Genomic DNA, 17,545 nt, shown 5'->3' on the forward strand with positions numbered 1-17,545 from the left:
TGGGAAGCCGGATGTGGGTATTTTTCCTGGTCACTGCACTAGCGCCTCCTCTGGTTGGTTGGGGCGCCTGTTCAGGGGGGAGAGGGAACTGGGGGGAATAGCGTGATCCTCGCACGTGCTATGTTCCCCTGGCAAAACTCCTCACTGTCAGGTGAAAAGAAGCAGCTGGCAACTCACCATGTATCAGAGGAGGCATGTGGTAGTCTGCAGCCCTCCCCGGATCGACAGAGGGGTTGGAGCAGCGACCGGAACGGCTCGGAAGAGTGAGGTAATTGGCCAAGTATAACTGAAAAAAAAAGGGGGGGGGGATGCAAAAAAAAAAAACAACAACTAAATTCAGTTCAGTAAACTTTGTTGGATTAACAAGGCCTTCTTAACACCGCTAAAGCTTAGGTGCTGTCAGGTGAAAAGAAGCGGCTGGTGACTCCCCATGTATCGGAGGAGGCATGTGGTAGTCTGCAGCCCTCTCTGGATCGATAGAGGGGGTGGAGCAGCGACCGGGACGGCTTGGAAGAGTGGGGTAATTGGCCAAGTACAAATGGAAGAAAAAGGGGGGAAAAGCAAAAAAGAATAAAAAAGTAAGCTTTGTTGGCGCAACAAAGCCTTCTTAACACTGCTAAAGCTTAGGTGCATAATACATGTCTAACAGGTCACCATTGTAGCAAAAAAATAAAAAAATAAAAAGTATACATATTGTTAATTTAGATTCTTCTTCGTTGGATTTTAGAGGCTGTTTGCATCCAAAACGTTGCAATACTGCCTTCTACTGGATTGAAAATAAGAGTAGATTCTCGACCAGGACAGCTCAGAAGAGTGGGGTAATTGGCCAAATGTAATTGGGGAGAAAAAAGGAGGAAAAATAAAAAACAAACAAAAAAAATCTATGACAGACAAGTTTTGTAGAAGGCACAGTCAATCTTAGCCAGCTCTGACCACCAACTCTTGGAGGAATTTATTCTTCTCCCCTCTGGGCGGAGACACAGGTCCCCCAGGGTAAAAATCAATCAGTTTAAATTTAAATGAACTAAAAAATGTTTTTAATGTAGTCTATGGCACATCTGAGTCTTCATTAGGATCCCTCGTCACCAGGCCTCTTCAGCACAGCATTATATTTGACGGCAGCACCATCTGATCTTAGCTGCACCTCCACTATGCTGAAGACTGAAATGACCTGCGGAGAACACACAAATTAGTCAAAACAGTCTTGGCTGTATAATCTGACTGGTCAAGGATCATGTTAATGACTCCCATTATGCACAGGGAGCTCTGCCAAATCTTTGACCCAGGAGTGTTTTGTTCAGCTTTCTCCTTTTGACTTCCTCTTCTATTATTCTGTTTTTAAACTTTTTTGACAAAAACATTGACAGCACTGAAATCACAATGCCTCAGGACCTTTTTCTCAATGTGATAAGGTAAACTTTGGTACACAGCTGTGCCTCAGTGACTGTTACCATTGTACAAATAACGAAAAGAACACTTTTTGGGTATCACTACTAGGTTGTTTGCTTTGGAAAATTGACTTCTTTAAAAAAGATACCTCCATCTAATCAAGGGTAAGACCTAAGAATAAAAAGCCTGGAATTAAGCCTGGTTTCCTTATTTGTCCGTACAAGCTTCTTTTTTTTTTGTGGTTCTTACCTGCTGTGCTGAGGATTTCCTTGGGTCCTCTGATGCCCAGATTAGAGTCAGCTCTCCTTTTTTACCCACCTTGTGATAGTGGAATGTCTCCAGTCCTGCCAGAGACTGAGACAAAAAAACATGGATGTTTTCAAATGACAACAAATTTACCGCAAAAAACAATCTATCTTAGCCTAAAGTATGACGTATAATGAGATAAACTGCAAAATATACCAGGACATAGGATGAGACAAAAGGCCTTTTTATTTACAAATGAGAAGGCTATATGATCATAAATAAGGTACAATTTTAATGGTCCTCTGCGTGGAAATTAAAAATGCAAAATGAAAAAAAAAAAAATTCAAGACACGTCAAAAAATGGCTTTGGGAGAGCATTTTTCACCTCAAAATCTCTACTTTGTTGACTTGCACATTCTTTATTTCATGGATCTAAGAAGGTAACATTTATCTGGCTGAAATTGGACTTTAGCCCAAAAAAACCCAAACAAACAACCGTCAATTAAGGCTGAACGATTAACAGAATTCAAACCGAAATCGCAATGTAATAGAACACAATTTTCAAATCGCAAAGGCTGCGATTAAAATAAACAGTTTTTTTTAATGTTATATAATCTAACCAACCAGAGGGTTGGAAACACCCGGCCATATGGGGTTCATGTACACACATGCTACCCTACGTTCACGTGACATGTGAGTGAGAGCAGTAAATGAAGAAAACAACTTGCCACGCTACGCTGTGATTGTAGCAGTAACATTACTATCTTGTGAACATGGCCTCTGCAGAACCGAACACCGAGGAGGTGACTTTACTGTCAAAGAGGACCAGTACGTCGGTTGTCTGGACCTATTTTGGATTTAGGAAAGACAATGCTGCACAGAGTCAGGTATTGTGCAGAATGTGTCTTGCTACCATAACAACAACACAGGGCAAGAAGGGTGGCGTACAAGAGTGGAGGAAAGTGCACAGGTGGCTATATCTTATGTAGAAGGCGCAATCTGAAAAGGATTGGACACCGCAAGGTGGTGACAGGGGAGAACGTAGCTAGGCAGAATCGGGTGGTGGTCTGTAGGATGACTTTGGAGACCAAGAAGAGGAAGCAAGTGAAGGCAGAACCAAAGATCAAATGGTGGAAGTTGAAGAAGGAAGACTGTTGTGTGGAGTTCAGGGAGGAGTTAAAGACAGGCACTGGGTGGTAGCGAAGAGTTGCCAGGTGGTTGGGCAAGCACTTCAGAAATAGTAAGGGACACAGCTAGGAAGGTGCTTGGTGTGTCATCAGGGCAGAGGAAGGAAGACAAGGAGACTTGGTGGTGGAATGAGGAAAGCACAGCAAAGTATACAGAGAAAGAGGTTGGCAAAGAAGTGGGATAGTGAGAGAGATGAAGAAAGTAGACAGGAGTACAAGGAGATGCAGTGTAAAGCAAAGAGAGAGGTGGTAACGGCAAAGGAAAAGGCATATAGTGAGTTGTATGAGAGGTTAGACACTAAGGACGAAGAGAAGGATTTGTACTGATTGGCTAGACAGAGGGACCGAACTGGGAGGGATGTGCAGCAGATTAGGGTGCTCAAGGATAAAGATGGAAATGTGCTGAAAAGCGAGGAGAGTGTGATGAAGGCGTATGAGTTTAAATACTTGGAGTCAACTGTCCAAAGTAACAGGGAGTGCAGAAGAGAGGTGAAGAAGCGAGTGCAGGCAGGGTGGAGAAGGAGTGATTTGAGACAGAAGGGTACCAGCAAGACTTGAAGGGAAGGTTTACAAGACGGTTGTGAGACCAGCTATGTTATATGGTTTGGAGACAGTGGCACTGATGAAAAGACAGGAGGTGGAGCTGGAGGTAGCAGAGTTGAAGATGCTAAGATTTTTGTTGGGAGTGACAAAGATTGAAAGGATTAGGAATGAGCATATTAGAGGGACTGCTCAGGTTGGACGGTTTGGAGACAAAGCAAGAGAGGCAAGATTGTGATGGCTTGGACATTCGAGCAAAAACATAGAATAAACAAATGGTTGCTACATGTATCCACATCTAGGTTGTGATCCAACATGGCAGCAACGAGAAAGTCATGTGACCGATGGGAATAATGAATTGAGAAGAAGATCCCTTGCCCTGGTGGAAGCTGCACAAGATCAACTTTCCATGACTAAGCAAGTTGGCCTGCAAGTATCTTTGTGTACCAGCCACAAATTCTCCATCAGAATGTCTGTTTAGCTCTGGAGGGAATATAGTAACTTAAACTTGTTCGTCCTTAAAACCAGCAAAAGTGGATATGGTTTTCCTGGCAAAAAAACCTGTGAGTTACTGAGAACCATACAGTAAGATGACATAGTGGCTGCCAGAGCCACACTCCTGGTGCACTTTAGTCTTTGGTTTGTTACTGTCAGTAAGATTAATATTTAATATTTATATTAATTTTCAGTTTCTTTTTAGATTTTATTAAAAAGCAAAATCCAGATGTTTACATTTTACATGTTTATTACAATGACTTTAAGTTATCTAAATATTTTTAGAGTGGTAGAGCCACAGATTTGTTCTTTTTTATGTTTATGTACTTTAGTTTGTGTGATTAGTTACTGTTACTGACTGGCGATCAGTAAGATTTGTATTTTTCATTTTAATGTTCATACCAGGCCCATTTTTCTGCAGTGTTTTTTTTGTTCCTCTTTCAGATTTTATTAAAAAGTTCAGTCATAATTATATTACCTGTTTACAAGGCCTGAAGTCAGTCAATATTCTGTGATTGAAGGTTTTTATTTTTACAATTCAGTATTTAAATAAAGACATGTTATTGATATCAATTCATGCATCAATTCATCTCAATTTATCATAACACATAGGCCTGGCCTACAGGAAAGAGCAGTTTATATGTTGAGTGTATCCAATGTTGTTTTGATCATACTATGGAGTGATTTATTACTCGTGTTTAATGAATAATACAGGAGATAAGGAACTTTAAAAAAATTCCATACTAAATCACAATCGCATTATCGGTCTAAAAAAAAAAATCGCAATTAGATTTATTTTCCCCAAATCCTTCAGCCCTACCATCGACTGGACTCAGCCAGTCGCCCAATGCCGATATTTTCGTCCAATTGCCCCAAATGTACGTCTTCTGGAAAGATGATCGATAATCTGAGAAAAAAAGAAGGTTAAAGTGAAAATTTTACTTGTAAATGGATTGAAATCCAACCAACCTTGCAATAAATACGTTTTTGAACCCCATAGCGAAGCACCAGCACATCAAAGGACTGATCCAGCACTCCCATCACCATGGCCTCAGAGTCCAGAGGACCACACTCCTGTTGAAAATATTGTAGGACGACTTATCAGTTATATGGCTGTCTTGGATACTAACACTTAGGTTGTGAGTTGGTATCATGAACATAGCATCAAACAACTTTTAAGTTTACATTTCAGGAAATTAGCTGACAAATTTTACAGCTCCACCCAAATTACAAGAAATCTTTAAAAAGGAGGAGTGCAAGGGTCAAAGCCATTGTAAAGTGGAACTCCGGTGACCAAGGCAGTCCTTAATAGAAAAAAATGTGCTTCGACAAAGTCATTAAAAAAATGATAAGGAGGGGGAGAAAAGGGACGTTTGTGAGGAGTTAGTGATTAGAGGTTAAAAATGGGGAAATGGCATTGGACCGGGTTTATTCAATGTTCGTAAAACAAGCTTTTTATAACAAGGATTATATTGTAATCTGTTGTATCATGTCCACGATAATATGGAAGAAAAAAAACAAGCAAGTATTTATTTAAAGTCCTATTTTCAAACATCGTGTTGTGATGTGGCTCCGGTACCTTGACAAATGCTCCAAAAAACAAATCTGTGCTGAGCTCCTGGACTCTCTTAGAGGCAGTTTTCTTGTCATTGCAATGTAATGCCTGCTTATGGACCTCCTCTCCTGTCAAACCTATACAGGGTACGCAACCTACAAGACGCAAACATTCGTTGGACAGATATGGACAAATGTAAATGAGAATAAAAAAGAATAACAAAAAGCACAAAAATAAATAAACCGATTCAAACAGTCACAAACATGAGCACTCGCACACAAAGGAGGCAAAGACTGGGGAAACAATAGTAATTCAAGAGAACATGACAAATGTTGAGTTCAGTTTGAGATCTGAGGCTGTCTTGTGTTTTGTTCACATTTGCAGTTCTACAATATCACCCAACAATGTCCAGCATCACAAGAGAGACACTATCCAAAAAAAGAAAAAAAGAAAAAAAAAAGACGTCTTTTGTATTGGTGTGTGGGTAAGAGAGGGATGGATCCAAAGCACGATGCAGAATATGAGCCCCCCCCCCCCGACACGGCTTGTTATGGCGGCAAACTCCACCAAACTGGTATCACTGAAGGCTCTAGTACACTCTCCTATACATTCTTCTACTTCTCCCTATACTAAAAACACAATTGTTAAAACCTCTCTTGGGATCTGGGTTCAGTTTAAGTGCTATTTTGGTCTACAATAATTTTCTACCTATGCCCCATTAGCTGATAATCACCCTCCTTCCCTGGCAGACTGTGCTTTCTTGATTTGGTCAAATCTTGGTATCAACACTTTTAAAGACTTGCATATTGATAACGTTTTTGCATCCTATCAGCAACTTTCAGACAGATTTTCACTTCCTAGGCAAAAATTTTTCAGATATTTACAGGTCCGTAGTTTTGCCCGTAACACATTCCCCATGTTTCCCAACCTACCAAATGATTCCATTGACACCAGTCCCAACCCTGAAAGGCTCAATTTCATATACAGTGCATCCGGAAAGTATTCACACCCCTTCACTTTCCCCACATTTTGTTATGATACAGCCTTATTCCAAAATGGATTAAATTCCTTTTTTTCTCATCAATCTACACACAATACCCCATAATGACAAAGTGAAAAAAGGTTTTGTAGAAATTTTTGCAAATTTATTAAAAATAAAAAACTGAAATATTGAATGTACATAAGTATTCACAGCCTTTACTCAGTACTTGGTTGAGGCACCCTTGGCAGCGATTACAGCCTCAAGTCTTCTTGGGTATGAAGCTACAAGCTTGGCACACCTATATTTGGGGTATTTCTCCCATTCTTCTCTGCAGATCCTCTCGAGCTCTGTAAGGTTAGATGGGGAGCGTCGCTGCACAGCTATTTTCAGGTCTTTCCAGAGATGTTCAATGGGGTTCAAGTCTGGGTTCTGGCTGGGCCACTCAAGGACATTCACAGACTTGTCCTGAAGCCACTTCTTCGTTGTCTTGGCTGTGTACTTAGGGTCATTGTCGTGTTGAAAGGTAAAACCTTCGCCCCAGTCTGAGGTCCTGAGCACTCTGGAGCAGGTTTTCATCAAGGATCTCTCTGTACTTTGCTCCATTCATCTTTCTCTCGATCCTGACTAGTCTCCTAGTTCCTGCTGCTGAAAAACATCCCCACAGCATGATGCTGCCACCATCATGCTTCATTGTAGGGATGGTATTAGCAAGGTGATGAGAGGTGCCTGATTTCCTCCAGACGTGACGTTTGGCATTCAGGCCAAAGAGTTCAATCTTGGTTTCATCAGACCAGAGAATCTTGTTTCTCATGGTCTGAGAGTCCTTAAGGTGCTTTCTGGCAAACTCCAAGCGGGCTGTCATGTGCCTTTTACTGAGCAGGGGCTTCTGTCTGGCCACTCTACCATAAAGGCCTGATTGGTGGAGTGCTGCAGAGATGGTTGTCCTTCTGGAAGGTTCTCCCATCTCCACAGAGGAACGCTGGAGCTCTGTCAGAGTGACCATCGGGTTCTTGGTCACCTCCCTGACCAAGGCCCTTCTCCCCCGATTGCTCAGTTTGGCTGGGCGGCCAGCTCTAGGAAGAGTCCTGGTGGATCCAAACTTCTTCCATTTACGAATGATGGAGGCCACTGTGCTCTTCGGGACCTTCAAAGCTGTAGAAATTTTTTGTACCCTTCCCCAGATCTGTGCCTCGATACAATCCTGTCTCGGAGGTCCACAGACAATTGCTTTGACTTCATGGCTTGGTTTCTGCTCTGACATGCACTGTCAACAGTGGGACCTTTATATAGACAGGTGTGTGCCTTTCCAAATCATGTCCAATCAATTGAATTTACTACATGTGGACTCCAATCAAGATGTAGAAACATCTCGAGGAAGATCAGTGGAAACAGGATGAACCTGAGCTCAATTTTGAGTGTCATAGCAAAGGGTGTGAATACTTATGTACATGCAATATTTCAGTTTTTTATTTTTAATAAATGTGCAAGAATTTCTACAAAACATTTTTCACTTTGTCATTATGGGGTATTGTGTGTAGATTGATGAGAAACAAAAAGGAATTTAATCCATTTTGGAATAAGGCTGTAACATACCAAAATGTGGGGAAAGTGAAGGGGTGTGAATACTTTCCGGATGCACTGTATATACAACCAAATCAATCTTTTACGTCCAGAGTCATTAAACTCTAGTATAAAGACCCATTGGGAGGGGGATCTGGGGGAGGTAATACCAGAGGAAGTTTGGGTGGAGATTTTAGAACGTGTACGTGGCTCATCTATTTGTGCAAGACATGGTCTTATTCAGTGTAAAGTGGTACACCATACTTACTACACTAAGGCTCAGTGGCTAAGGTCTATGACGGTATATCACCAGCCTGTGATAGGTGTCAACAATCCCCTGCAAACCTCATACACATGTTTTGGCTTTGCCCATCCCTACAAAATTACTGGACAGAAATGTTCAATACCCTGTCAGAGATAACTGGGGGAAAAATAGAACCAAATGCTCTTGGTGCTTTGTTTGGGGTCTCCACCCCATCGCCCTCCCTCTCTAAATCCAAAAAAGACGTTTTGGCTTTTGTCACCCTACTGGCTAGAAGATTAATCTTGACCAGGTGGAAATCAGCTGTAGCTCCCTCTCATACCCACTGGATAAGAGACATCCTCTACTTTCTGAGATTAGAAAAAATCAGATTTTCGTTAAGTGGCTCCATTCTTCTTTCAATTTGATCAGAAAATGAATTTCCAATTTATCCCTGATTGAGGCAGCTCTTGTGGTTTAGATGGGCACTAATATTGAGTCTGTTTTGACGTGGGTGATGTGTTGCTGCACTGACTATTGGTGTCTACTATTGACAAGGTTTATTGTTGGTCAACCGATGGGGGCTTTTTTTTTTGGTTGTGTGGTTTGTTTGTTTTCTTGGTTTCTGTGGGTTGTTGTGGTGTTTAGCAATGGGTCAATTGTGACTTTTTGTGATGTGTCTTTGTAAAGGGAATGTGTACTTTTCACCCTTTTTGAATGCTCTGATGACACAGGTGTATTTTTTGTTGTTGTTGCAAATCCCAATTAAAAAAAAAGAGATGCAGAGAAAATGTCTTGTGCTTACTGTGTGGAGGCAACTCACCCAATGAGGAGGCCAGCAGCCTGTGTACAATGACATCTGCGTAACGTCGGATGGGAGAAGTGAAGTGGGTGTACAAAGGAACGTTGAGGGCGTAGTGTTTAAACAGGATCTCATCTTTCAGCACACTGGTGCAGAAGTACACTGCCATCTAGGAGAAACAAATGACCCACGTTAAAGACATCATCTAGTGACTTTAATTCATAAGATCCCTTAGATTGCTATGAAAATACCTGGAATGTGCAATGATTCAGTAAGAAATGCTTTCAATGACGTTTCCACTGACAAACTTATAATGCTGAATCACTTAACCCTCCTCAGGCTTCACCATAAAACTTCAAGATAAATCTATACTTATTAGGATTTTAATTGCATATCAGCGCTTCAGTGAGTAGAGAGCAGGTTGAGGAGAGCCTTGAGAGTTGGAATGATGCACTGGAGAAAAGAGGAATGAAAGTCAGTAGAAGCAAAACGGAATACATATACATGAATGAGAGGGAGGACAGCAGAATAGTGAGGATACAAGGAGTAGAGGTGGCGAAGGTGGATGAGTAAGTAACAGGGGAGTGCAGATGAGAGGTGAAGAAGAGAGTGCACAGGGTGGAGTGAGTGGAGAAGAGTGTCAGGAGTGGTTTGTGACAGAAGGGTACCAGCAAGAGTTAAAGGGAAGGTTTACAAGATGGTAGTGAGACCAGCTATGTTGTACGGTTTGGAGAAAATGGCACTAATGAAAAGACAGGAGGCAGAGCTGGAGGTGGTAATGTTGAAGATGCTAAGGTTTTTGTTGGGAGTGACAAAGATGGACAGGATTAGGAAAGAGTACATTAGAGGGACAGCTCAGGTTGGACGGTTTGGAGACAAAGCAAGAGAGGCAAGATTTAGATGGTTTGGACATGTGCAGATGAGAAATGCTGGGTATACTGGGAGAAGGATGCTGAAGATGTAGCTGCCAGGCAAGATGAAAAGAAGAAGGCCAAAGAGATGGTTTTTGGATGTGGTGAGAAGAAGAAATTAAGTTATTATTACGTTTCTTTTATTAAATCCCCTTGGGTAAATTCAGTTACTGCAAATTAACCCTCCCTAGCTGTGGTCAGTGTAGCTAGGAGTAGTGGGCTGTCGCCTTCATGCTGCATCCAGGGACCGACTCCAGTTCCTTTCCCATTACCCTGGTCAGAGGCACAGTCAGGAGTATAAGTCTTAATGTGCATGTTTCTTTTGATGGTGGGGGAAACCGGAGCACCCGGAGAAAACCCACCGCAGACATGGAGAGAACATGCAAACTCCACACAAAGGATAACCCTGGGACTTGAACCCAGGACCTTCTTGCTGTCAGGCAACAGTGCTAACCACTGGGCAACCATGCTGCTGAAAAAGAATAATCAGAACAAGAATCAGTGCTTCCTCTGCCACAGACATGTTTGGCACATTCAGACTTACTCAGATTACAGTAAAACACAGTTGCATACTGTGGGGTTTCAGTCAGGGCCTTCAGTAACAAACTGCAGCCCCCCCACTGATACAGCCAACACAGCCACATACAAAATATACTATCACGCACTATATGCACTACTGAACACCAACAAGACAGCTGATCTTCAACAACAACATCGCGCACCGCTGCACTATAGCAGCTATTGCTACCATCATCATCAGATCTTCCTTTATGTCACTCAGCAACCAGTTTGCACACGTACACATGGCACAAAAACAACTAGAAGTGTATACTCAGTAGAGTGCAGATCTCTGCCTGGCATATCTCCCCTTCTCTGGTGCTCGGACTTGGCGACAAACCACCCCTTTTTTCGCCTACCAAGAGAAAGGGACCTTATTAGAAGACTTCAGATGTGTTTAACAGGTGGCGCAATGGTTAGCGCGGTCGCCTCACAGCAAGAAGGTGCTGGGTTCGAGCCCCTGGGTAGTCCAACCTTGGTGGGTCATCCCAGGTCATCCTCTGTGTGGAGTTTGCATGTTCTCCCCGTGTCTGCGTTTCCTCCCACAGCCCAAAGACATGTAAGTCACGTGAATTGGCCGTACTAAATTGTCCCTCGGAATGAAAGAGTGCGTGTGTGTGTGTCGGCCCGGCAGCCTGTCCAGGGTGTCTCCCCGCCTGCCGCCCAATGACTGCTGGAATAGGCTCCTGCATCCCCACGACCCTGAGAGCAGGATAAGCGGTTAAGATAATAGATGGATGGATGGATAGATGTGTTTAACTGTCACGGTTTTCATGATCATGATATAAAATGAATGTAGGTGAATGACTTCCATTCATGCTAAACCAATAAAACGGTAAGAAAATATAGCTCAGCCACAGGAAATTTTTTAATGCAACTACTGAGGTGATTTCCAGCTGTGGCTGTCATTAATCCTACTCTTGACATTGTGTGTATATAGATGAGTTTGTAACATTGGAGTCTATAGCACTCCAGCGTCTACAGGGTTCCCGTGCATCCTGGAAATTTATGGACTAGTTTTCCAGTCATGGAAAACACCTGGAAAATTTGAAAACTTATAAAATGTCCTGGAAATAGTCATGAGATCCTAGAAAATTATAAAGTTGTTAAGTCATATGTTCATCTAAGATTTAATTTTCAAAATGTTTTACTGAGCTCATATTGCACATTTTTAGCCACGGATGCCCCATTTCAGCCCTCGTTGATACCCAGCTATTGTCTGACTGTTCTGCAGTGCCACATGTTTGGAAAGGAAAGGAAGCTTTGATCAACACAGTGTTTATGTGAAAGCAACACATTTATGCATTGTATCCAGTTGTTAGCATGTTCATTTTTATATATAAACAGGTGCAACGTAAAAAAACGTGTTTACGTGTTGAGACATCAATTTCACGTAGTTTTGAGCTGTTTGGCCACCTTGTCAAATTTGAATCATTCATAGGTGACCTGTGAGCACGAGCAGATTCAGTAACTTATATACATATATATACAAGTCACTGAATATGTCCTTGAAAAATCCTGTAAAATGTTTTCCTTTCAAGAGTGGGAAACCTGGTCTAATCCCCCTCATGATGTCAGTTAAACAAACATATTTTGGTTCATCCAGTGTTCCTCCAGTTCTCCTGTGCCGAGATCAGCTGTGAATTATTTGCCTATTTGTAAAATACAATTGACGTCTCGTTTACTTTCAGTAATCTTACCTGAATATATAATGGGCATTGTTGCTCCCCGATCTAAATTAACCATGTGCATGGGTGCAGTAGGGATGGATATTATAAGGATTTTAACGGCACAACTATTCTTACTGATAACTGCCTATCGATCCAGTACTTTAACTGTACACTTATCAGTTCTTTTTATTTTCTAAGGAATAAAGATTGAGAACATAACTAACATTGCTATATTTTCTCATGTCTGGACAATGTTACTTTTAAATCATAAACCTATGTTTCTATAATTTAGTAATATCCATGTAGGCTCTAGGCTGCTGGCATACAGTGCATCCGGAAAGTATTCACACCCCTTCACTTTCCCCACATTTTGTTATGTTACAGCCTTATTCCAAAATGGATTAAATTCCTTTTTTTTCTCATCAATCTACACACAATACCCCATAATGACAAAGTGAAAAAATGTTTTGTAGAAATTTTTTGTAAATTTATTAAAAATAAAAAACTGAAATATTGCATGTACATAAGTATTCACACCCTTTACTCAGTACTTGGTTGAGGCACCCTTGGCAGCGATTACAGCCTCAAGTATTCTTGGGTATGAAGCTACAAGCTTGGCACACCTATATTTGGGGTATTTCTCCAATTCTTCTCTGCAGATCCTCTCGAGTTCTGTAAGGTTAGATGGGGAGCGTCGCTGCACAGCTATTTTCAGGTCTTTCGTTGTCTTGGCTAAGTGCTTAGGGTTGTTGTTGTGTTAAAAGGTAAACCTTCGCCCCAGTCTGAGGTACTGAGCGCTCTGGAGCAGGTTTTCATCAAGGATCTCTCTGTACTTTGCTCCATTCATCTTTCCCTCAATCCTGACTAGTATCCCAGTTCCTGCCGCTGAAAAACATCCCCACAGCATGATGCTGCCACCACCATGCTTCACTGTAGGGATGGTATTAGCAAGGTGATGAGAGGTGCCTGGTTTCCTCCAGATGTGACGTTCGGCATTCAGGCCAAAGAGTTCAATTTTGGTTTCCTCAGACCAGAGAATCTTGTTTCTCATGGTCTGAGAGTCCTTTAGGTGCTTTCTGGCAAACTTCAAGCGGGCTGTCATGTGCCTTTTACTGAGCAGAAGTTTCCGTCTGGCAACTCTACCATAAAGGCCTGATTGGTGGAGTGCTGCAGAGATGGTTGTCCTTCTGGAAGGTTCTCCCATCTCCACAGAGGAATGCTGGAGCTCTGTCAGAGTGACCATCGGGTTCTTGGTCACCTCCCTGACCAAGGCCCTTCTCCCCCGATTGCTCAGTTTGGCTGGGCGGCCAGCTCTAGGAAGAGTCCTGGTGGATCCAAACTTTTTCCATTTACGAATGATGGAGACCACTGTGCTCTTCGGGACCTTCAAAGCTGTAGAAATTTTTTTGTACCCTTCCCCAGATCTGTGCCTCGATACAATCCTGCCTCGGAGGTCCACAGACAATTGCTTTGACTTCATGGCTTGGTTTCTACTCTGACATGCACTGTCAACAGTGGGACCTTATATAGACAGGTGTTAGCCTTTCCAAATCATGTCCGATCAATTGGATTTACTACAGGTGGACTCCAATCAAGATGTAGAAACATCTCAAGGATGATCAGTGGAAACAGGATGAACCTGAGCTCAATTTTGAGTGTCATAGCAAAGGGTGTGAATACTTATGCACATGCAATATTTCAGTTTTTTATTTTTAATAAATTTACAAAACCTTTTTTACTTTGTTATTATGGGGTATTGTGTGTAGATTGATGAGGAAAAAAAGGAATTTAATCCATTTTGGAATAAGGCTGTAACATAACAAAATGTGGGGAAAGTGAAGGGGTGTGACTACTTTCCGGATGCACTGTACATAACATATCTGAGGTGGCTAGGGCAACACGAGATGACCTACAAGCTAGGCAATCAAAAACTGCATTTCTCCGCCTGTATTTGATGCACCTTTGCTATGTTTCCAAAGACTGCTTGTGTTTCCGCCCTTATATGCAAAAGACTTGTTGCACTTGTGGCAACGAGCATGGTCAGCATTGACTCTCGTGAACTATAACCAGTCTTTTGACTGTTTAGTTCTCTCCGCCATTGTCACTAAGAGCAGGCTCTCGATTCAGTTGCACCCCTCACTACCACAGCTAGGCTACTTAAGAGGCCTACATCCTGGTTTAATGACAAGACATGTGCGCTTAAGCAGGCCTGCAGTACACTGGAACGTAAATGGCGAAAATCAAAACTGGAAGTTTTTTACCTATCTTGGCATGAGTGTTTATTGAAATACAAGCATGCTTTATCTGCCGCAAAAGCAGCATATCTCTCTCAATTAATTGATATAAACATAACCCCAAATTTCTCTTTGACAGTATCTAAACTTATTAAAAAGCAGCCATCTAGTAAATGCTCACCATTCATGGCCCATGATTTTCTGGACTTTTTCTGCAATAAGGTTGATGAGATCATAAACAAAATTAGTTCAACTCCAGCTACTCCTGCAGATCCTGTCTTTCCAAATTCATATCTATACAATGAGTCACTGATAGTTCGTTATCACAGCTTTTGAAACTATCTCTCAATACTTTGACTAGTTTGTGTCGGCTTCTAAACCAACTAATTGCCTACTTCACCCTTTACCAGAAAAACTTTTTAAAGATCTCTGACCTTTCCTGGGACCTACAATGCTAGACATTTATCACTTACTATGGGCAGTGTTCCTGGAAGTTTTAAGACAGTTGTGGTTAAGTCTCTACTTAAAAAAAAACCACACCTTGATCCAGGGTCTCTTAATAACAATCGATCAGTCTCTAATCTTCCATTCTTTTCTAAAGTACTAGAGAGAGTTGCGTAACAACTTTCGACCCCTGTAGAAGAAAACTATATTACCCTTTTCAATTGGCTTTCAGGGCCTGTCACGCCACTGAAACTGCTCTGACCAGAGTGGTGCACGATCTACTAGCTATGGACTCTGATTCCACTTCTGTTCTTCTACTACTGGACCTCAGCGCAGCCTTTGACACAATTGATCACTGTATACTATTAGAATACATTTCATGTTGGTTGCTCTGGCTTAGCTCTCTCTTGGCTTAAGTCCTATATATCAGGAGAACATATTGTGTCTGCTACAATATTATTACATCAAAATTCTCTGGCATTAAAAATGGCGTACCTCAGGGCTCAGTTCTTGGCCCTCTACTTTTTTCTCTTTAAATTTCACCTCTTGGCCAAATTACATGCAGTTATGGAATACATTTCCAATGCTATGCTGATGATACTCAGCAGTATGTGCCTATAAGGGTTGATAATCATACTCAAATGACTAATTTAGAAGCCTGATTGGCTGCTGTGAAAAACTGGATGTCACTAAACTTTGTTTTTAAATTCAGATAAAACCGAGATGCTGGCCATTGGCCCTGCTAGACAGATACCAATTTGATCAAGCAACGATGACAACTCTTGAGTTCACAAAGTGTGGCAGCCAAAAATCTTGGTGTTACGTTTGATCCCAGACTTTCCTTTGATAAGCACATTACAGAAATCACCAGATCTGCCTTTTTTTCACTTACATAACATAGCTAAAATTCAATCTTTCCTGTCCATGGCTGACACAGAGATGCTAATCTATCCATGTTAGATCAGACCTTCAAGGTGCTTCAGCAGACTTATAAAATCCTAAACGGGCTTGCCCCATCTTACCTGTCTGATCTCTTTAAACTGTACATTCCATCTTGAGCTATTCATTCTCAAAATACAGGGGTCCTGGGTGTACCCAAAGTTAAGAAGTCAGCTGGTGGCAGAGTCTTTTCCTATCAGGCCCAGTTCTTGTGGAATAACCGGTCTGCTGCTATCAAACAATCATTCTGTTGAGTCTTTTAAATCCAAAATTAAAACTGTTTTTGCCTTAGCCTACAATTAGTTGCCTTCAAGTGCTTCACAACCTGTACTACATGAAGGGCCAGTTTCTGTCTCAATGAATTTACCAAGCACTATTCTGCCGACGAGATTGTAGCATACAGATAATTGACTATTGCAAGCTGTTCTCCTATCTTACGTCTATTCTCTCTCTCTGAATGTCTTCTTTCTTTTGTGTGTGAATGGTATGATGCGAGTCGCCCTTGTGTGCACGTGCAGTCTGTCCTCCTCCCAGGTCACCATGGTGATGGTGGTCGCCACCTGGATACTGCTTGGCATCCCCCTCATCACATTTTCTTTTTATACATTATAAATCCATGTCATTTGTTATCCTGTTTCAATGTTATAGCCTTCTATCACTCAGATGTGTGGCTAATGTGTTTTTTGTCTACATGGTGTTTGTGGTCCTGTGGCTCGGGTCCTGGGCTGTTCCGGTGGCGTCTGGACACTGCTTGGGATCCTCATCATACTGAATGAACGAATGCTGATTTATTTCGAACATGTAAATAAGCAGGATATAACATACAGATAAGCCATTGCCAATAATCTGAAGTGATCGATAAATCCACACATCAAACTCAGCGAACAAATCTCCATATGCATTACGTTGTTACATGTTCGAAAAGGAGTAGGGGGAAGTATAAACTTTTTTCCTACCCCTTCTCACCTATTCTCAATTAAGCTATTATACATTTCAAACTCAATTGCCTTTGTACTGCGTAGTTCAAATTCAATGCAAGCTGTGCTGCACAATACACTCAATTACTGTGATCAAAAAGAAAAAAAAACATATCAAAAACACATCAGAAAAAGAAAACCATCCTAATGTCATGTACCAAGAATGAACAGATCTCAATGCTACGTACAACCAAAATAACTACTTGTCATAGAAAAAAATGAAAAAGTAGTAAGAATTGTTTAGAGATAAATGAAACTTGACAGTTAACTTTTCGACATCCCTATATCTCGATAATCAGTCCTTTGTGCTTCTTGAACTGCGTAATGTTTGCACTTTGAGTTCCACAATTTCACCTCACAGATTGAAATGCCCATGCTCTTCAAACTTGTATGAACACAATTTTTGAAATTTAATTTCCCTCTCAAATTATTTTCCCCTTCTCTATCCAAGAATATTTTTTGTTTTTTACTCAGTAGTAGATTGTTCCTTGCTTTGAACATTATCTGTGTTGTGTTAAATTCCACTAAATCCCTGAACTTCAAAGCATTTGACTTTAAAAATAGCTTGTTGGTGCTGCAGCCTCTCTCCCTTACCTGTTCAATTTGGCGATCGAGCCACTCGCTACAGCTCTTAGGGCAGAGGATGGCTTTAAAGGTATCTCCCGAGGCGGTAGATTGCATAACATATCGCTTTATGTGGATTACCTGTTGTTATATATATCCAACCCAACAGAATCCATACCAAGACTATTACTTATCCTGGATAACTCTGGTTGCCTATCAGGTTATTAGATCAAGTATTCAAACTGCCTGCT

General features: G+C 41.5%; 1 protein-coding gene across 1 annotated transcript in view; it reads right to left on the reverse strand.

The window, feature by feature from the left end:
* Positions 1-260: 260 nt before the first annotated feature.
* Positions 261-17,545, reverse strand: part of dis3l2 (DIS3 like 3'-5' exoribonuclease 2) — a 63,523-nt gene continuing 46,238 nt past the window's right edge. The window contains exons 16-20 of the mRNA XM_056293147.1: positions 9,019-9,166; positions 5,437-5,567; positions 4,827-4,931; positions 1,639-1,743; positions 261-1,171 (exon numbers count right to left, since the gene is read on the reverse strand). Coding sequence (XP_056149122.1) covers positions 1,070-1,171; positions 1,639-1,743; positions 4,827-4,931; positions 5,437-5,567; positions 9,019-9,166 — 591 coding nt within the window. The 3' untranslated portion in view covers positions 261-1,069. The remainder of the gene's footprint in view (positions 1,172-1,638; positions 1,744-4,826; positions 4,932-5,436; positions 5,568-9,018; positions 9,167-17,545) is intronic.

The sequence above is a fragment of the Lampris incognitus genome, chromosome 14, assembly GCF_029633865.1.
Source record: "Lampris incognitus isolate fLamInc1 chromosome 14, fLamInc1.hap2, whole genome shotgun sequence".
Lineage (NCBI taxonomy): Eukaryota > Metazoa > Chordata > Actinopteri > Lampriformes > Lampridae > Lampris > Lampris incognitus.